This window comes from Sciurus vulgaris (genome assembly GCF_902686455.1).
Source record: "Sciurus vulgaris genome assembly, chromosome: 17".
NCBI classification, from domain to species: Eukaryota; Metazoa; Chordata; class Mammalia; order Rodentia; family Sciuridae; genus Sciurus; species Sciurus vulgaris.
Window position 1 is genome coordinate 57,749,558 of NC_136478.1, and position 22,494 is coordinate 57,772,051.

At 42.4% G+C, this 22,494-nt stretch overlaps 2 protein-coding genes across 2 annotated transcripts in view; both read right to left on the bottom strand.

The window, feature by feature from the left end:
- LOC306648752 (sulfotransferase 2A1-like) overlaps positions 1-4,331 on the bottom strand; it is a 37,164-nt gene extending 32,833 nt beyond the window's left edge. The window contains exons 1-2 of the mRNA XM_079119054.1: positions 4,113-4,331; positions 2,842-3,050 (exon numbers count right to left, since the gene is read on the bottom strand). Coding sequence (XP_078975180.1) covers positions 2,842-3,050; positions 4,113-4,248 — 345 coding nt within the window. The 5' untranslated portion in view covers positions 4,249-4,331. The remainder of the gene's footprint in view (positions 1-2,841; positions 3,051-4,112) is intronic.
- Positions 4,332-17,163: 12,832 nt separating this feature from the next.
- The window catches only part of LOC306648756 (sulfotransferase 2A1-like), a 129,579-nt gene continuing 124,248 nt past the window's right edge, over positions 17,164-22,494 (bottom strand). The window contains exon 7 of the mRNA XM_079119063.1: positions 17,164-17,821. Coding sequence (XP_078975189.1) covers positions 17,709-17,821 — 113 coding nt within the window. The 3' untranslated portion in view covers positions 17,164-17,708. The remainder of the gene's footprint in view (positions 17,822-22,494) is intronic.

Below are 22,494 nucleotides of genomic sequence, written 5' to 3' on the forward strand. Positions count from 1 at the left end.
ATTGCAGATTTCCTCTATTGACTTACAATGTCCTTGAAGATTTCTATATATCCCCTCTTAGCCTTCAGTAGCCTGAAGTCTTGGAGGAAGTTGATAGTGCGGTGCTCCACAAGGAAGCTGCCTCTCTAGGAGTGGTGGCCTTCAGGTGGGGTATAATCCCTGCTAGTGGGCAGAGGTGCCTCCACTTGTTGACCAATGGTCATCCAAAGGGGACCTAGGCTGCGGGCTGAGGCAAGGCCTGTTTGGGCCTGAGTCTCTGGTTTTACCGTCCTTGTGGGGAAACCTCACCCAGCAGGAAAGACTCACCCGGTGGGGAGGTCTCGCTGGTCAGTTCCCTCCTAGAGGTTCCCCTCAATTTACAGCTACCGCCTGGGCTGGGCTGCCTTCCTCTGCAAAGTTCCCAGGGGCCCGGCCCTACCTTCTGGGCCTGGGAGCCTCACCCTTCGCAGATGAATCTCCTTAGGCTGCCCCTCCTCAGAGAATCTGCCCGCAGGCCTGGAACCTTCGCTCCGCCCTAAGCCTGTCTCTGTGCGGCTCTTCCACCAAGAAGCCTCCTAGATCCTGGGACCCTGCTCTGCACCTAATCACCTGGCTATGCGGCCCCTCCTCTGAGCAGCCACCTGGGGCCCCGTACAATCGCTCTGAGTCCCAGAGACTCGCCACACGCCTCTTCCTCCAGACAGCCTCCCAGTATTCCGGTGTGGTCACTAGGAGTCCAAGAAACTCACTGCATGCCTCCTCCTCCCACCAACCACCCGTAGCCCTGGGCATTCAATCACTCCGAGTCGAAGTGACCCTCCCCTTTCCTCCTCCTTCTCCAGATAACCCTCCGGGTGTTCAGGAGCGGTCGCTCTGAGTGGCTCTGAATCCATGTGACCCGCTGCACGGGTCCTCTGGGCAACCGCCCGGAGCTCTGGTGCGGCCACTCAAGACCAAGCGACCCACCACGTTTCTCCTCCAGGCAGCCCCCTTGTGTTCAGGAGCTGTCACTTTAAGTCCAAACAACTCACCACTCGCCTTCTCCTCTGAGCAGCCGCCTGGAGCGCTAATGCAGTCACTGCGAGTCCAAACGACCCGCCGTGCTCCTCCTCCTCCTCCTCCTCCTCCTAGTCCTCCGGGCAGGCCCCGGTGTTCAGAAGTGCTCTGAGTCCAAACAGCTCGCCACGCAGCCCCTCCTCTGGCAACCGCCTGTAGCTCTGGTGCAGTCACTCCGAATCCAAGCGGCCACGTTCCTCCTCCTCCTCCTCAGGGCAGGCCCCGGTGTTCTGAGTCCACACAGCTCTCCTCACCACTCCTCCCCTGGGCAGCCGCCGGAGCCCCAGTGGTTGGTCCGAGTCCCAGCGCTGTGCTGAGCGGCCTCCTTTACGGCGCTCCCAGTTGTCCGAGTTCACTGCTCCAGTGGGGGGAGGGGTGTCTCACCGACAGCTCTACTTCACAAAGTTTCCTGCATTCCGGGACCACCGTCCCATCCGGGACGCCTTCCTAACGGGTGAGAGTCACCCGGCTACTTTGAGTTGGTCCCAAGTGTCTCAATATCTCCTCTTTTGAATCCTGAGTCGTGGAGCAACATGAAATGCAGCCACCCTCTAGGCCACCATCTTGAAACCAAGCTGCTGGAAAGTTTTAAATGGTAATTGGTGAATTATTTTTGTGTTCTCCCATAAGGATCACTAACAGCAGAACAGATTAAGAAATTATGGAATATTGAGATTCATAACAATATAGGTCATTCACACACAAAAGACCTTTGAGAATTGCACAGACATTACTTTCATAAAGCATGAAGGCATGTATACAAATTCAAGAATAAGTGAAGTATCTGTAACTGTATTGCAGGGTGTGTTTCCCTCAGTTTGTGGGCACCGGTTAGTAGAAGGGACTTGGGGAATCTTTCTGGACTGTAGAAATGTCTAAGTCTGACCTGGAGTATAGTTGCTTAACTGTGTACATATGTATATATTAAGAGGCCAGTGTTTAATGTTAATGAAAACACACATAAACACACACACACATCACACACGCCAGTGGGATTGGAACTTCAGAATTTGACATGTGTTTGCATCAACTGTCTTGGTGTTATACTTGCTGGTGTAATGTCTTCTTAGGCCTCAGTTTAATCGGCAGAGGTTAAGGAAACCTTACAGGAGACATGGAATTGTGTGTATTGGAGCAGCCTCACTGTGAGGCACTTTCCAAGAAGGAGTTCATTAATCTAGGTTTCTCGATGATGTGTAAAGAAACATATGAAAAAAATCAGAAGTCAACAAACACTTTTAGAAAGCATGTTTCTACACATAACCTGTGACATCCTAGATCTTGGATATCCATGGTCCATGCTGATTAATCCTCAGCCATGGGGAAGCTGAAGTGTCTGCTGATCACAAAGCACATTGACATGCAGTGAACTGCAGTGGTTAAAATAGAGAGCCAGCCTCCTGAGCGGTCCCAGGATTTATGCATTTATCGATGTGTGCATACTCTGCACTCCATGTGGGCAATTCTGACTTGGGGGCTTCCACCTACCTGGCAGGAGGCTTTTATTGAATTAATATTGGCGAAAGTCTTCAAGAGCAGGAAGGAGGGATACTCCAGTGTAGATGCAGTTATAAATTCTGGTTGCACATAAGACTCTGGCCTGAATTCAGGCTAGCCAATGTGTGCAATGGTCCACATCCTTGCACTCAAGTGTGATCTGAGATGTGGCCTCATCAGCCTCAGCTAGTGTCTGAGAATCTCAGGTCTCTCCCAACCTACCCCATGAGCAGACAGCCTGGCAAGGTCTACAGGTTTTATCTAGGCCCATGAAGGACAAAAAGCATTGATGAAATGTTAGACGCTGACCTTGGCCTTGGAAGTGAATAATGACTTGGGGAAGAGATGGAAGGGAAGGTGAGAGGTCAGGAGCCTTGGTCTTTCACTCTCATTTAGCAATTTGTAACCCAGATCTGTCTCTAACCAGGGTGAGCGTTCCCAGATGGGCACAGACTGGAGCCACTTGGTATCCCCTTTGGAGTGAATCAAGCAAAGAATTTCAATCAACCAGTGGGTTCCTAGATAAGGAAGGAAAAGTGATGTTCATTCATTTCAACCTGAGTTGTGAACAAAAAACCATGATAAAATCCATAACATAAACATAATCATGTACCCATTCAAAGCATGCAATCAGGTAGTGCTAAGCAGTGTTAATCATGTTCCTGTTTGTGTCAGCCAATGTTCAGAACCTGTTCATCTTTAACAACTGGAACTCTCTGCTTTTTAGCAGCATTTCCCTACTTATGTTCATGTTTTAGTCCCTGGATCCACCATGGTGTTTTCTCTTTCCATGAACTTAACTACACTAGGTATTTGCACCAATGGAATCATATAGTATTTGTCCTTTTGTGCCCAACATATCATTTAGCACAATGCCCTCAGGATTGATCTATGTTGTAGAAGGTGTCTGAACATTTTTCCTTGTTAATGATGAATTTTATTCCATTGTATTAATATGCCACATTTTGTTTATGCATTCACTTGTCAATGCATTTGAGACTGCTTCCACCTCTTGGCTCTTCGCTGAGATCCTTTTAGGATGTTCCCACTCTTCTTGACTTTCCAACACACCATCCCCTCTGATTCCATGGCCTCAATTGTCATTCAGTTTGCACTGCTCCTGCCCCCAGTTCCACTCCCGTGGTTGCAGGATGCATGCCCTTTCAATCTCTTGCAATTTCCCTGCTCATTTTTGAAACCCAACCTTTTCCCATGCTGATTCTCCTATTCTAAAATAGCCTTGTTGTCCACATGATCTCTTTTTCAATCTTTCACCTCTCTTGAGCTGCTTTTTAGCTTTTCTTTACTGGTCTTCCTCACCACCCATTTCTCCCATGCCATCACACAAACACCTGAATCTGCTTAGGATGCACTCCTATACGGTCTTCCAATACCTAAGATGATCCCTGCTGAGCACTTGTTTCACTCTCTGCAATTGTCTGAATGGAAGTGGCTGGGCACTGCCCCTTCCTCCCAAAGCAGGGCTCCCTGGCATGTAGAGCACATTCCATCCATCTGCTGAGTGACAAGCAACGTAGCTCTCACCTTTTCCATGGGTGTTTCCTGTCCTGATTCCTTACCTGACTTTGGGTAAGCCACCATTACTGTATTTTCATCCTTTATCACAAACTTAGTACATGCTTCTTTTATACCTTCAATGCTGTAACCAAAATCAGGGAAAGGTAACCCTTCATACCACAGGAACTCATATGTCATGATGATGAGTTCTCTGGTTGTGGGGCTGGAGTTCAGCTGTAGCCACCATTGGAAGTTGTGGGAGATTTTGGGAGACTGGCCTTTAAAGGAAATTTCAAAGAATCATTAACTTTTTCTTATCAATTTAACTGGTTGGTAAAAGCAAATTTTGGCTGGTGATCCAAAGTTTCATGGTATTGAGCAATTTTGGACTCATTCAGTGACCATGAGCATGATGATCTGCGCGTGAGTTCATGGGCAGGACCCCACAGCAAGTGCTGCCATATACGCCAGTGAGCAATACCTGGGACCTGAAGAAAGCCATTCTTTTCCATTTATTTGCATTACAAAGAGTTTTCAGTATAGAATTTTTACACGAAACTGAAGGATTCAGTGTATTGGTAATAGCCTGGAAGGATGTTGAGGAACGTGCACTGATGACCCTTCAATTCTAAAGGACAAGGACCTGCATTAGGATCATTGGATATGGGTGTGGACTGTAACTGGATCCGTGTCCAGTCCTTCTTTACCTTGTGATTGACACATGAGAGTGAGTTTCATTCTTCCAGGATTTAAGGACTGAGATGAGTGAATTTTCCAATCTACCATATCAGCGATCAATGAAAGCCCTGTCACGTACTTTCACTAGCACTTTCACTTCCCAGTGCACTCTGGGGGTCAACACTTCACATGATTAAGCAACATTCCAAATCCAGGGCGTCCTTAAACAGTGGTCTCCTGCTGCCAGGAATGCTTCAAGACACACCTGCATTTTTATCAATTCCACATGCACTTCTGTCACCTCCAGTGAGAACCATCTGATGATTGAAGTCAACCCACGTTGAAGACAATGGTATTTTATGTAGAATATTTGGTCATCAGGTGCAACAACCCTTTCCATTCTTCCTGTCAATTCCTGGGTGTATTACTAGACTGAGCACTTGTGTATTCAACTGGGAGGTGTTGATGCTGAATCTAAATCTGATGTGGCTCAGCTGCTGTGTGCATCCTGGGGAGAATGACCAACAATTGGGGCAACAACATGACTCTTTCTGAAGTAAGAGTAGCATTTAATCCCCTGATATCATGTACGGCACTTTTCATTTGCAGCCTTTAAAATTTGATCTTTATTTTGCATGCCAGGCATTTTCATTATAATGTGCCTTGGTTTGGTCTGTGGTAATTTTGTACATTTGTTGTCCTATAAGACTCTTGGATTTGATTTCCCATTTCATTCTTCAGATTTGGAGAATTTTCCGACATTATTTCATTGAAAAGTTTGTGCATTCCTTTGGTTTTTTTCTCTGCACCTTCCTCTACCCTGATAATTCTTAAATTTGGTCTTTGCATGTTAACCCATAGTTCTTGGAAGATCTGTTCATGGTTCCTTACCATCTTCACTGTGTCGTCAACTTTATTTTCAGGATTATATATTAGCGTTCCAAGGTGGAGACTGGCCTGGGGAGCCAGGAGGACCTGTGTGGACAGGTGCTGTCCTCTGGGCAGAAGCCAGGGGTGGCTGTGGGTCATTTTTTTTCTCTACAAAATGAAGATATATTAGCCAGTTCCCATTGAGAACTTCTGCAATCCGTCCTTCAGACCTGGGAGAATATGTGAGCGGTATCATCAGGTAGACTAACTTTCCAATCCTGGATTTTCCTTTGTTTTGTGGGCATGTTAGCTAAATGACTCACTCTGTATCTGTGACAGGGGTTGTTTAATACTTGTGTTTCTCAGATGTATAGCAGAGCAAAATTTTTGTTTCATTTTTGGGGATTGACTTGTGATCTCATGTGACCTAGACAAGAGCTTGACTATGGAGTGAATCCCAAGCACATAGTATTCCATGTTTGGGACAGAGTCAATGTATCTCTAGAGCCGAGTAGCAAACCACTCCCATTTCAAGCAGGCAGCCTTCCTGCCATTCCTCAAACTGTCCAAGCACAATTTGATTTCAGGTCATTGATGTTTGGTTCTGTCCTCCAAAATATTCCTGAAGGAAGGCAGGTAGTTCTCTCTTCCTCCTCCAATCCTCACATTTTAGCAAATTCACGTCAGCAGTCAGAGGGGCCTTTGCCATCACAGTCTAAAATGGTGACTCAGACAATTCCAACCTCGCTACAAGGACTTGATATTCCACAGTAAGTGTCTCTGCCTGACTTGATACTCTACATTGGTGGCCTTACCTTCATTTACAATCTTATCTGTGAATGTGTGGTTTCCTTATCATTGTCCTCAACCACAGTGCACATTATGAGATGGTGGGGTCTTTGCTTTAACATTTCACTGCAGGAAGATAAAACATTACCTGAAAATGAGTACATGATTAACCACCTTTTGTTGAATTAACTGAGCTGGGTTTCTTCATAGATTTGTTGTGAGCAATGTGTGATTTGATGTGGAGAGAGCGTCAGGGCTAAACAGGGCAGCTGCTGAGCTGTGAAGAATTCCTGTTGTTGCCCATGGGCCTAGTGCCTATGCCATGCTTTTCAATCTTCATTTGTAATTTCTGATGTTAATGCCTGCCAGAGATTAGAGAACAATATTTCCATACTCCTTTCTATTGGGAACCTTTCACCAGTTAGTACTTCCAATTGTACTTGTGGGTCTAAAGGCTGGAGAGCAAAGTTTAGGCTTTGCTGGCAGCTATGCCTGAAATATCCAGTTAATCATCTCTGGTACGTGGATAATACTGGGAAAGCTTTGGTTGTTGGCTGGTTGCATAACTCTTACCAATGTCTTTATGTTTCCTGGGGTGGAATGATTCAGACATTGTTCTTGGAAAAACATAAATGAAATACATGTGTTATGTTTAGACATGGTTAGTTTGATGGAAAACCCTGTGACTTTTGAATAAAAGGGAAATTGACTGTCATTTCTGCCAATGAGTAAAATTATTATTATAGGCAATTATTAATTTTACGAATGCTCTCTCTGTTGTCAGTCTCTCTGGATTCACATGGTGTCTTTTACATTTTCTGTGTGGTCTACACTGCTTTCTGACCCACTTTCCTTTTATAAAAATGCAGGTAACAATAGCACGTTACTCATGAATTTCCTGGACTGTACATGATATTATGTGGCAAGCAAGTAAAACAATATCTAGCACACAGTGTGTGCTGAGGAGTTTTGTTTAGTCACAGTTGCTTCACTTGTTTGTAGTACTAGATTTATAACAATGAAATGGTTATTTTAAAATGATGATTCTACCTTAAAACAAAACTCCCATGCTCCATGTAGTGTAAAAATATATTCAATGAATTTAGCATTCACAAAAGTATGCACTAAGAAGTTAAGTAAAATTTCTAAGTTCTCACTGTTGGTAAAGTATGAGGTGGGGATTCAAATTTCACATCATCTGCTTGTGGCATGATCTAAGTCACCATGCCATTTTACCTGTGTGGACAGAATTTACTGAGTTCATTAAGTAACACACTGCAATTTCATGGGCCTTGGTTCCATCGAGGTAGAACTGTGTTTTATGCATGGAGAGTGAGCAGTGCTGATGCCTATTGGATTCCTCTGGAATACAGGTGAGAACAGTTACTGAGTTGTTGATTGTGCACACTTTTGTGTGGAGCCTTTATAGTCTATGGACAGTTCATTGGTTATAAGATTGTTGGGAGATTCAAGATGGCAGACTAGAGGGTGGCTGCATTTCGTGTTGCTCCAGGACTCAGGACTCAAGAAGAGGAGATATAGAGAGACTTGGGACCAACTCAAAGCAGCCGGGTGAGTCTCTCCCATTGGGGCGGTGTCCCGGACGGGGCGGTAGCCCCGAACGCAGGGATCTTTGTGAAGTAGAGCTGCCGGCGAGACGCCCCTCCCCCCGCAGTGAACGCGGACAACTGGGAGCATCGGAGAGGTGGCTGCTCAGCACAGCGCTTGGACTCGGCACAACCTACCCGGGCTCTGGGAGGCTGCCCAAAGAAGAGGGTGCGCGGTGAGCTGTTTGGACTGAAAGCGACCACCCCTGAACACAGGGGGCTGCCCAGAGGAGAAGGAGAAATACGGGCTCGGCACGTCGCTTGGACTTGGAGCAGCTGCGCCAGGGCTCCGGACGGCTATCTGGTGGAGCAGCGTGGTGAGTGGTTTGGACTCAGAGCAACCGCTCCTAAACACAGGGGGGTTGTCTGGAGAAGGAGGAGGCACGCGGCGGGGTGCTTGGGCTCGAAGTGACTGCACCAGGGCTACAGGTGGCAGTCGGGACGAGGAGGTGCACAGTGAGTTCCTGGGACTTGTGACGAACGCACCAGATCTCCGGGTGACTGCCTGGAGGAGAAGGAGGTGCGTGGTGGGTCACTTGGACTTAGAGTGACCACAAGGAACACCAGGTGGCTGCCAGAGGAAAAGGCATGTGGCGGGTCACTGGGACTCCAGGTGGCTGCTCAGAGGAGGGGCCGCATAGCCAGGCGATTAAGTGTAGAGCAGGGTCCCAGGGCCTAGGCGGATTCTTGGTGGAAGAGCCGCACAGACAAACTGAGGGGTGGAGCGAAGGCTCCAGGACTGCAGGCAGCTTCTCTGAGGAGAGGCAGCCTAAGGAGATTCGTCTGTGAAGGGTGAGGCTTCCAGGTCCAGGAGGTAGGTCCGGGTCCCTGGGAACATTGCAGAAGAAGGCCGCCCAGCCCAGGTGGTAGTTGTGAATTGAACGGAACCTCTAGGAGGGGAACTGACCAACGAGACCTCCCCACCGGGTGAGTCCTCCCTGCTGGGTGAGGTTCTCCCAAAAGGACTGTAAAACCAGAGACACAGGCCCAAACTGGCCTTGCATCAGCCCACATCCTACATCCCCTTTGGATGACCATTCGTCAGCAAGTGAAGGTACCTCTGCCTACTAGCAGGGAATATACCCCACCGGAAGGCCACCACCCCTAGGGAGTCAGCTTCCTTGTGGAGCACCGCATTATCAACTTCCTCCAAGACTTCAGGCTACTGAAGGCTAAGAGGGGATATACTAGAAATCTTCAGGGACATTGTAAGTCAATAGAGGAAATCTGCAATATCTCAGTGGTCAACTGATACCTGAACAATATGAGAAAACAAGGAAAGAAAATGCTGCAAACAAATCTAGATGTTACATCAATGAAACCCAATGAGAGCATGGCAGAAGAAATGACAGAAAAGGAGTTCAGAATGTACATAATTAAAATGATCAGGGAAGCAAATGACGAGATGCAAGAGCAAATGCAGGCACTGAATGATCGCACCAATCAACACTTAAAAGAGCAAATACAGGAAGCAAAAGATCATTTCAATAAAGAGTTAGAGATATTGAAAAAAACCAAACAGAAATCCTTGAAATGAAGGAAACAATAAACCAAATTAAGAACTCCATAGAAAACATAACCAATAGGGTAGAACACCTGGAAGAAAGAACCTCAGATATGGAAGACAAAATATTTAACCTTGAAAACAAAGTGGAACAAACAGAGAAGATGGTAAGAAATCATGAACAGAATCTACAAGAACTATGGGATATCATGAAAAGGCCAAATTTAAGAATTATTGGGATTGAGGAAGGCTTAGAGAAACAGACCAAAGGAATGAACAATCTATTCAATGAAATACTATCAGAAAATTTCCCAAATCTGAAGAATGAAATGGAAAATCAAGTTCAAGAGGCTTATAGGACTCCAAATACACAAAACCACAACAGAACCACACCAAGGCACATTATAATGAATATACGTAACATACAAAATAAAGACAGAATATTAAAGCCTGTGAAAGAAAAGAACCAAATTACATTCAGGGGGAAACCAATACAGATATCAGCAGATTTTTCAATCCAGACCCTAAAAGCTAGAAGGGCCTGGAACAACATTTTTCAAGCCCTGAAAGAAAATGGATGCCAACCAAGAATCTTATACCCAGCAAAACTTACCTTCAAATTTGATGATGAAATAAAATCCTTCCATGATAAACAAAAGCTAAAAGAATTTATAAAAAAGAGAGCCAGCATTAGAGAACATTCTCAGCAAAATATTCCACGAGGAAGAGATGAAAAACAAAGAAGCAAATCAGCAATGGGAGGAACTATCCTAAAGGAATTGTCAAATAAAGGAAGAACCAAGTCGTCTAAAAATAAATAAAGAAATAAATAAAATGAACCAAATGACTGGGAAACCAAATCATATCTCAATAATAACCCTGAATATTAATGGCCTGAACTCATCAATCAAAAGACATAGACTGGCAGATTGGATTAAAAAGAAAGATCCAACAATATGTTGCCTGCAAGAGACTCACCTCATACAAAGAGATACCCATAGACTAAAGGTGAAAGGATGGGGAAAAACATACCATGCACATGGACTCAGCAAAAAAGCTGGGGTATCCATCCTCATTTCAGATAATGTGGACTTCAAGTCAAAGTTATTCAGAAGGGATAAAGAAGGACATTACATATTGCTTAAGGGAACCATAAATCAGCAAGACATAACAATCATAAATATCTATGCCCCAAACAGTGGCTCATCCATGTATGTCAAACAAATCCTTCTCAATTTCAGAAACCAAATAGACCATAACACAATAATACTAGGTGATTTTAACACGCCTCTCTCACCACTGGACAGATCTTCCAGACAAAAATTGAACAAAGAAACCATAGATCTCAATAACACAATCAATAATTTAGACTTAACGGACATTTATAGAATATACCATCCAACCAAGAGTGAATACACTTACTTCTCAGCAGCACATGGATCCTTCTCTAAAATAGACCATATATTATGCCACAAAGGTAATGTAAGCAAATACAAGAAGATAGAGACACTACCTTGTATTCTATCAGATCATAATGGATTGAAATTAGAAATAAATGAGAGTAAAACACAGAAATTATTCCAACACCTGGAGATTAAACAATATGCTATTATATGATGAATGGATAACAGAAGATATTAGGAAGGAAATTAAAAAATTCTTAGAGGTAAATGAGAACAAAGAAACATCATATCAAAATCGTTGGGACACTATGAAAGCAGTACTTAGAGGAAAATTTATTTCATGGAGCGCATTCAATAAAAGAAGTAAAAATCAACAAATAAACGACCTAACACTACAGCTCAAAGCCCTAGAAAAAGAACAGACCAACACCAAAAGTAGTAGAAGACAGGAAATAGTTAAACTCAGAGCTGAAATCAATGAAATTGAAACAAAAGAAACAATACAAAAAATTGACAAAATAAATAGTTGGTTCTTTGAAAAAATAAACAAAATTGATAAACCCTTAGCCACTCTAACAAAGAGAAGACGAGAGAAAACCCAAATCACTAAAATTCGGAATGAACAAGGAAATATCACAACAGACAGGATTGAAATACAAAACATAATTAGAAGCTATTTTGAAAATCTATACTCCAACAAAATAGAAAATTTCGAACACATCAACAGGTTTCTAGAGACATATGAATTGCCTAAATTGAATGAGGAGGACATACACAATTTAAATAGAACAATTTCAAGTAATGAAGTAGAAGAGGTCATCAAAAGCCTACCAACAAAGAAAAGTCAGGACCAGATGGGTTCTCAGCCGAGTTCTACAAAACCTTTAAAGAAGAGCTCATTCCAATACTTCTCAAAGTATTCCATAAAATAGAAGAGGAGGGTACCCTCCCAAACTCATTCTATGAAGCCAATATTACCCTGATACCCAAACCAGACGGAGACAAATCGAGGAAAGAAAATTTCAGACCGATATGATTAATGAACATTGACGCAAAAATTCTCAATAAAATTTTAGCAAATCGCATACAAAAATATATTAAAAAGATAGTGCACCACGATCAAGTGGATTTTATCCCAGGGATGCAAGGTTGGTTCAACATCAGGAAATCAATAAATGTAATTCACCATATCAATAGACTTAAAGTCAAGAATCACATGATTATTTCAATAGATGCAGAAAAAGCATTTGATAAAATACAGCACCCTTCATGCTCAAAACACTACAAAAAATAGGGATAGTGGGAACATTCCTTAACATTTTAAAGGCCATTTATGCTAAGCCCATGGCTAATATCATTCTAAATGGTGAAAAACTGAAAGCATTCCCCCTAAAAACTGGAACAAGGCAGGGATGCCCTCTTTCACCACTTCTATTCAATATCGTTCTTGAGACTCTAGCCAGAGCAATTAGTCAGACCAAGGAAATTAAAGGAATACGAATAGGAAAAGAAGAACTCAAACTATCCCTATTTGCGGATGATATGATTATATACTTAGAGGAACCAGGAAATTCCACCAGAAAAGTTTTAGAACTCATAAGTGAATTCAGTAAATTAGCAGGTTACAAGATGAATGCTCATAAATCCAATGCATTTTTATACGTAAGTGATGAATCCTCAGAAAGAGAAATTAGGAAAACTACCCCATTCTCAATAGCCTCGAAAAAAATAAAATACTTGGGAATTAATCCCACAAAACAGGTGAAAGACCTCTACAATGAGAACTACAGAACACTAAAAAAAGAAATTAAAGAAAACCTTAGAAGATGGAAGGATCTCCCATGTTCATGGATAGGAAGAATTAATATTGTCAAAATGGCCATACTACCTAACGTGCTATACAGATTCAATGCAATTCCAATTAAAATCCCTATGATGTACCTTACAGAAATAGAGCAAGCAATCATGAAATTCATCTGGAAGAATAAGAAACCCAGAATAGCTAAAGCAATCTTCGCAGGAAAAATGAAGCAGGGGGTATCGCAATACCTGAACTTCAACTTTATTACAAAGCAATAGTAACAAAGACGGCATGGTATTGGTACCAAAATAGACAGGTAGATCAATGGTACAGAATAGAGGACAGGGACACAAACCCAATAAATACAACTTTCTAATACTAGACAAAGGTGCCAAAAATATGCAATGGAGAAAAGATAGCCTCTTCAACAAATGGTGCTGGGAGAATTGGAAATCCATATGCAACAGAATGAAACTAAACCCATATCTCTCACCCTGCACAAAACTCAACTCAAAATGGATTAAGGACTTTGGAATCAGACCAGAGACTCTGCAGATTATAGAAGAAAAAGTAGGTCCCGATCTTCAACACATCGGCCTAGGAGCAGACTTCCTCAACAGGACTCCCATAGCACAAGAAATAAAAGCAAGAATCAATAACGGGGATAGATTCAAACTAAAAAGCTTTCTCTCAGCAAAGGAAACTATCAGTAATGTGAAGAAAGAGCCTACACAGTGAGAGAATATCTTTGCCAATCATACTTCAGATAGAGCACTAATCTCCAGATTCTATAAAGAACTCAAAAAACTCTACACCAAGAATACAAATAATCCAATCAACAAATGGGCTAAGGAAATGAATAGACACTTCACAGAAGATGTACAAGCAATCAATAAACATATGAAAAAATGTTCAACATCTCTAGTAATAAGAGAAATGCAAATCAAAACCACCCTAAGATTCCATCTCACCCCAATTAGAATGGTGATAATCAAGAATACAAGCAACAACAGGTGTTGGCGAGGATGTGGGGAGAAAGGTACACTCATACATTGCTGGTGGGGCTGCAAATTAGAAAACTTGGAATGGAACCACCATTTGACCCAGCTATCCCACTCCTTGGTCTATACCCAAAGGACTTAAAATCAGCATACTACAGAGATACAGCCACATCAATGTTCATAGCTGCTCAATTCACAATAGCCAGATTGTGGAACCAACCTAGATGTCCTTCAATTGATGAGTGGATAAAGAAACTGTGGTATATATATATACAATGGAATATTACTCTGCCATAAAGAACGATAAAATTATGGCATTTGCAGGCAAATGGATGAAATTGGAGACCGTCATGCTAAGTGAGATAAGCCAATCTCAAAAAACTAAAGGACGAAGGATCTCGGTGATAAGTGGATGATGACACATAAGGGGGAGGGTGGGGGGAGTTAGTGTTAGGGTTAGGGTTAGGGTTAGTGTTAGCGGTAGGGAGGGGGACAAGAATGGAGGAAGAAAGGACTGTTTAGAGGGAAAAGAAGGGTGGGAGGGGTGGGGGGGAAAGGAAAAAAAAAGATTGTTGGTACACATACTTATATGAGTAGTTTTATAGCATTTCCCTGACACTTTACTGCCCCTGAGTGTTGTTGTTGTGTCATCTCCAACTAGTGTGATAAAATTTTCCGGTAGCTAATGTCTGTCATCTGATGAATGGACAAAAAGAATGTGGCAGAAATAAGCAATGTCATCTGTTCAGTGTGAAAACATGCGATCCTACTGTTTATGCAGCATGGATGGTCCTACAGGACATTATAAGTGACATATGCCAGCTAACAGAAAACCAATTCTACACCTGCAAGGAACATAGAAAAATGAACATCAGAACAGCAGAACATCAGAATAGTGCACAGCAGATACCAGGGATGGTAGGGAGGAGTGAAGGAGGGAGCTTGGTCAATGGCACAGGTTCACAGGTTGGAGGAACATGTCCTGGTGTTCTGTGGCACACTGTGATTGACAATGATGCCTCATATACTTTGGGTTAATTAGAAATTAGAAGTAAGGATTTTAACAAGTTTGCCCTTTGTGGAAGCTTGAAGTCATCAGGCTGCTTCAAGCTACAGTTCACATGGACACTAATTGGCATCGCCTATTCAGAGTGAATGTTTCCACCTACTGGTTTGCCCTATAGATGTGTCAGCTTAAGACACTTCTAGTTTTATGAATATTCTATTGATTACAAATATTGGGTCCTTCCCTGAACCTGCAATCATTCTGTGTCTGATCTTCTTTGCCAGCCTTCTGTATTTGACCATTTTCTGAAATGGTCTTTATGTTTTCAAAATTGTTCATCTTTCCTTCCCACATTATGTTTATAATGCTCCTTGAATTGGGTGATTGTGAAGTTGATGGCGCTCCTCTGAATTTCATCCTCATTTTGATGATTTTCATTGTTTTTTCCTGTGTCTCACTTGAGTTCTATAGGTTTCTGAATAATATTCTTCTGTGAAAGGGTCAGAGTTTGAGAAAATTGGAATAATGTTTGATGCTTTTCTCAACATTGAGGTGTAAATGATTCAGGATGAGGATAGGCAATGCCAGAGAAGAAAGGGAAAAGGGAAAGGAGAGAAAGGGAGAGAGAGAGAGAGAGAGAGAGAGAGAGAGAGAGAGAGAGAGAGAGAGAGATATGATAATACTTGAATTCATGCGTCAATCTTTGTTTTAGGCAGGTCAAAATACTGACCTGTCCATCTCATGAAGAAAAACATTTTACTGCGTGTTTAATTTTAGCTGAAATCTATGATAACCACCATGGAAGACACTTCAGGTAAATTGCATCATACAAGGCTTTCTGCATGGTGCCATCTCTTAGTTTTTCACATTGAGAGGCTGCATACCATCAGTAATTGTAAGAGGAGCCTGAATTAACAGAGAGTGCTTCCACGAGAACCTGTGCTCACATCCTGAGCCACACAGGTACAAGACAAATACAACGACACAAAGGCCGGTAATAATTAAGAACATTAGAAAACTCTTACAGAAGGAACGTCATCTCTAATTGACAAAAGAATTGTCACAAAGGAATCCATTTGCTTCCCACTGAAAAAGGGCAAGATTTTGAGGCCAAGCTGATGGGGAAGGAGAGAGGTTAATTTGGACAGCTAGCAAGCCCAAGAAGATAGTAGGCCATCACCAGGAAAGCCATGACAGGGACCCTGTATCCTAAAGGACCACAGGGGGAGCAAAGAAGGGACAGGTAGGGAGTGGGCAGGAATGAGCTGCTGACTGGAGACTTTAGGAGCCAATCCCAAGGCCTGGAAGGGACAGAGTCTTGGTTAACTTCATGTTGCTGTAGGCAGCCTTCGTGAGAGGAGGCAGGTTAGGTCACCCTAGGTCAAATCAACCTGTATTTGAGGTCCATAGGAGCCACTTGAGAAATGATGAATATGTTTAGCTGCAGAGTTGAGCAAAAATCTGTCCCAAAGTTTTAGACTAACAGAGAAGAGACGTACAACAAGAAGGCAGAGAGGGCATTCTTCTCATTTCTGTTTTCAGTGACACATTGGACATCTGCAGCAGCAAGTGAAGAGTCAGGGCTGTTTCCAAATGATCTACAAATGCTTTAAGGATTTCTAAGCAACTGAGCCAGGGGTGGTGGCACATGCCTGTAATCCCATGGGCTCAGGAGGCTGAGTCAGGAGGATTGCTTGTTTAAAGCTAGTCTCTATAAGAGTGACATGCTAAGTCACTCACTGAGACCTTGTCCCTAATAAAATACAAAATAGAGCTCCCTTTGTGGTTTAGTGGTCAAGTGCCCTGAGTTCAATCCCTGTTACCCACCTCACCAAAGAAGAATCCATAGCAATTCTTATTATCATACCCTCATGAAAGAGGTGTTTTATACAGCAAGGTAGTAGGAGACTAATGCTATGTAGCTCAGCTGCTTGACCTCCAAAATTAATGAATTCCACAGTCATCTCAAAGTGAGCAGAGGTAAAGGAGTTGATTTGGCTTTTACCTTCAATCCTAGAGGACTGGAGAAACATTTTGTTACACCTACAAAAGACTAAAAGTGTACAGTCAAGTTGAGTTTAAATGTTCACCTGAGGAAAACTCTGACTTGAACTTTTTTCTTACTTGCCCAAGAAAATATGGGGAAATTGGTGAGGGAATCCAGAGACATTTAGAGGAGAACTGGTAACTCTACAGTGTGCCAAGCCTCAATTCAGATCTGAACTACTCTATGCACATCCGCTCAGATAAAATCTATGTTAAATGCTGAGTAGTAAGTCTCTGAATGCATCCTAGCACCCATCATGTAGGTACCTTATGAAAGTTCCACACACAGCACTTGTTATTTATGTTGTTTACACCACTAGGAATGTAAACAAAACTAGGTTGGAAATTAGACTCCTACAGATCTTCTTCATCATGGATTCTGGAGATAGATATCATAGAAAAGGAACCTTAGCTTCCTGTACATTCTATTCTTGTTTTAAAAATTAGACACAATTGTGTGTGATATTCATATTCTGTGTCTGACCTTCTATGCATTTAAAAGACTATAAAGTTCTTTCAAAAGCTAGAAAGTGATGAATTCAATAGAGAAATCCCAGTCACTTTTAAGAAGCAAGTGATCAGAGAAGCAAAATGTATAGTTCAGGACTCCAGAGTGAAGAAGCAGGTTTTTAATTTTGTGTCAGAGCATTAGATTTGTTATGCACAGTAGTTGAGTTGATCCAGAAATACTCATCCTGCAGGGAAAGGCATTTCAGGTCTTGCTCCCCCCTCCCTGCTGGGCCTCCTCCCCTCTCCCATTCTCCTTCTCTACTCAGCTAGATTTCCTTTTGCTCCTCTATTAGTTTATATTTCATTGGTTCTTCATGTCATCCTGTCCTTCCCTCCCCTTTCCTCTAGAAATGGTTTTATTCTAGAACTCCCCGGTCCTGTATTTATCCCAGGACAGGACATCAATTATCAGTATCCATATAAGACCCAGAATCTCTTGGACATTATTCCCATGGGAACAGGTCTTTGGGAAATCCTGCCATCTTCTCTTGGTATACTTTATGAAAGGCTTCAGCTTGGGCCACTGTGAAGTGATTCTTCCAGTCCCCACAGATGCCTGGAAACATGAAGGACAGACACATCAGATCTACTGATAGGTCTGAAGACTGAGCTCTCCTTACACTGTCAAAGCAGGTATAATGCCCACTGGGTCATGGTGAGCCCTCCTGCTGCCTGGCCACCATACCCATTTCACACTTCTACCTGCCTGTATAGTGTGTCCTGACTCCCCTCTCCTCCCCACCCATCTTGTACCAAATCCATAAGCCACAGTGCTGGGTATAAAATCAGAACATCTGGAATATAACTAAGCCTGACCACTTCTTGTTTTACCCCTTTGGCCCAAGATAACAGAATTTCTGACCTGGGTGATGAGAGCAGATGACAACTAGTCTGCTTTGGCCATTCTCTGATAGGAGCTATTCTTCCCTTGACACCCAGATTGATGCATTGCCAGGCCCAGTGGCTCCAGTCACTTCTGGTTCCGAGTCTCCCAGGACTTCCAGTCTCTTGCAGGTAAGTCCCTTGGTGCTTTTGTGCTTCTGGGCACAGGGTCCTGGTTGTTCCAGACGCCACCCCTGGGACTGCCCAGCTTTAAACATGCCAGGCTCCCCCTCTGCAGGCTCTTTACATGTCTTGACCTCGCCCTAGAGTGCTGTCCTGCTGGACGTATTCACGTCTTGTTGATTTGCCTCTTTCAAATGTTTGCTCCCATGCAGTTACTCAGTGAGGCCCTCAGTTCAGAGCTGAACACCTCCACCCTCGCTCACCTCACAGCAATGATCAAACACGGCATGTTCTAGGCATTTCCTTTTGGAATGTGCACATGGTATGTTTTGAACATATTAGGAAGTCAACACTTTCTATTAATTACCTCATTCTTGGTAATTCAAAGAATGACATGCTATACACTCAGTAAATGTTGTTGACAGGATTAATAAAGAGTGAATAAAATATGAGCATAATACCCTTTTTTACAGATAAGAATTTAGGAAGCCCTAGAGGCTTTATCATTGAGAATATTGGGGTAAAATGGAAACTAATGATATGGACATAAGCAAAGCCTTCACTTAAGTGATTACGTATTATATTATGTATTATTTAAATTATGTTTTATATAATAGTACAATTAATTAATAAATATATAAAAATGTATGCTAATTTGTTATACTTATATAAACACTATACTCATATTTATATAAAGTAGTAGAATGCCTAACATGTCATTGCTATCTCATAAAAACTCATTCTTACTCTTACTTTCATTGTTATTTTCATCATCAGACAATTTTATTGATTTCTTCTGCTAGACTCTGCTCTCTCACTGAGTGACATCCCCAGCCCAGTCCTGTTTTTATCCCTCTGTGCTCCATGTGCACTGTGTGCAGGAATCCTGACCTCTTGAGTATCTTTTGAAGCATTTGTTAGGTTTATTCCATGGTTCATCATTCCAGATACATGAGAAGTGGAGGAATTATGGAAAAAGATGTTCTCACATCACTTGCAGTAGACATTTTCAATAGGCCTCATTCCAAGGGTGTTGATGTGATTCATCTTTCCTCACAGGAAGGAGGCCTGACAATGTCTCCTAGCAAATGACCTCCTCTCTACCTTCTTCAATTAGCTCTTTCTTTGGGTATCTCTTTCTTAAGGTAAGTCAGCAGTGGAGTAGCCCAGTGATGACTGTGTCTAACAACACCCTCCTTTTTAACACTGAATCAACTTTTACCAGGCATCTGCATTCAATACCAGTAAGATCTAAACATATCATCCAAAAGGGCCCAAAAGCAACTTGCAGGGCCATGAATAATGAAATTTGATAGGTTCAAACACCTTCACTCTTACTGTTGGGTGATAAAGACAAGAGTGCCCTTTAAGTAATCTCATGCATTCTGACACCAGAGCATTTACCTTTCCTTGCCATTGAGAAGTGCTGAGTTGTTAAAGATTCAGGCAATATTTCATAATTGGACATCTTGTTTTGTTTCATGACCAGGAAGGAGCTATTCTTTTTTTTTTTTAATTTTATTTTATTGTAAACAAATGGGATACATGTTGTTTCTCTGTTTGTACATGGCGTAAAGGCATACCATTTGTGTAATCATAAATTTACATAGAGTAATGTTGTTTGATTCATTCTGTTATTTTTCCCTTCTCCCCACCCCTCCCACCCCTCCCACCCCTCTTTTCCCTCTATACAGTGCTTCCTTCCTCCATACATGCCCCCCCCAACCCTAACTCTAACCCTAACACTAACCCTTCCCTCCCCCCATTATGTGTCATCATCCACTTATTAGCGATATCATTCTTCCTTTGGCTTTTTGAGATTGGCTTATCTCACTTAGCATGATATTCTCCAATTTCAAATGCCATAATTTTATCATTCTTTATGGCTGAGTAATATTCCATTTTATATATATACCACAGCTCCTTTATCCACTCATCAATTGAAGGGCATCTAGGTTGGTTCCACAGTCTGGCTATTGTGAATTGAGCAGCTATGAACATTGATGTGGCTGTATCTCTGTAGTATGATGATTTTAAGTCCTTTGGGTATAGGCCAAGGAGTGGGATAGCTGGGTCAAATGGAGGGTCCATTCCGAGTTTTCTAAGGAATCTCCACACTGCTTTCCAGAGTGGCTGCACTAATTTGCAGTCCCACCAGCAATGTATGAGTGTACCTTTCTCCCCACATCCTCGCCAACACCTGATGTTGCTCGTATTCTCGATAATCACCATTCTAATTGGGGTGAGATGGAATCTTAGGGTGGTTTTGATTTGCATTTCTCTTATTACTAGAGATGTTGAACATTTTTTCATATGTTTGTTGATTGCTTGGAGATCTTGCTTCTGTGAATAAAACCAAGCTGCTGGAAAGTTTTAAATGGTAATTGGTGAATTATTTTTGTGTTCTCCCATAAGGATCACTAACAGCAGAACAGATTAAGAAATTATGGAATATTGAGATTCATAACAATATAGGTCATTCACACACAAAAGACCTTTGAGAATTGCACAGACATTACTTTCATAAAGCATGAAGGCATGTATACAAATTCAAGAATAAGTGAAGTATCTGTAACTGTATTGCAGGGTGTGTTTCCCTCAGTTTGTGGGCACCGGTTAGTAGAAGGGACTTGGGGAATCTTTCTGGACTGTAGAAATGTCTAAGTCTGACCTGGAGTATAGTTGCTTAACTGTGTACATATGTATATATTAAGAGGCCAGTGTTTAATGTTAATGAAAACACACATAAACACACACACACACATCACACCGCCAGTGGGATTGGAACTTCAGAATTTGACATGTGTTGCATCAACTGTCTTGGTGTTATACTTGCTGGTTGTAATGTCTTCTTAGGCCTCAGTAATCAATCAGAGGTTAAGGAAACCTTACAGGAGACATGGAATTGTGTGTATTGGAGCAGCCTCACTGTGAGGCACTTTCCAAGAGGAGTTCATTAATCTAGGTTTCTCGATGATGTGTAAAGAAACATATGAAAAAATCAGAAGTCAACAAACACTTTTAGAAAGCATGTTTCTACACATAACCTGTGACATCCTAGATCTTGGATATCCATGGTCCATGCTGATTAATCCTCAGCCATGGGGAAGCTGAAGTGTCTGCTGATCACAAAGCACATTGACATGCAGTGAACTGCAGTGGTTAAAATAGAGAGCCAGCCTCCTGAGCGGTCGCCAGGATTTATGCATTTATCGATGTGTGCATACTCTGCACTCCATGTGGGCAATTCTGACTTGGGGGCTTCCACCTACCTGGCAGGAGGCTTTTATTGAATTAATATTGGCGAAAGTCTTCAAGAGCAGGAAGGAGGGATACTCCAGTGTAGATGCAGTTATAAATTCTGGGTTGCACATAAGACTCTGGCCTGAATTCAGGCTAGCCAATGTGTGCAATGGTCCACATCCTTGCACTCAAGTGTGATCTGAGATGTGGCCTCATCAGCCTCAGCTAGTGTCTGAGAATCTCAGGTCTCTCCCAACCTACCCCATGAGCAGACAGCCTGGCAAGGTCTACAGGTTTTATCTAGGCCCATGAAGGACAAAAAGCATTGATGAAATGTTAGACGCTGACCTTGGCCTTGGAAGTGAATAATGACTTGGGGAAGAGATGGAAGGGAAGGTGAGAGGTCAGGAGCCTTGGTCTTTCACTCTCATTTAGCAATTTGTAACCCAGATCTGTCTCTAACCAGGGTGAGCGTTCCCAGATGGGCACAGACTGGAGCCACTTGGTATCCCCTTTGGAGTGAATCAAGCAAAGAATTTCAATCAACCAGTGGGTTCCTAGATAAGGAAGGAAAAGTGATGTTCATTCATTTCATCAACCTGAGTTGTGAACAAAAAACCATGATAAAATCCAGTAACATAAACCATAATCATGTACCCATTCAAAGCATGCAATCAGGTAGTGCTAAGCAGTGTAATCATGTTCCTGTTTGTGTCAGCCAATGTTCAGAACCTGTTCATCTTAACAACTGGAACTCTCTGCTTTTTAGCAGCATTTCCCTACTTATGTTCATGTTTTAGTCCCTGGATCCACCATGGTGTTTGTCTCTTTCATGAACTTAACTACACTAGGTATTTGCACCAATGGAATCATATAAGTATTTTGTCCTTTTGTGCCCAACATATCATTTAGCACAATGCCCTCAGGATTGATCTATGTTGTAGAAGGTGTCTGAACATTTTTCCCTTGTAATGATGAATT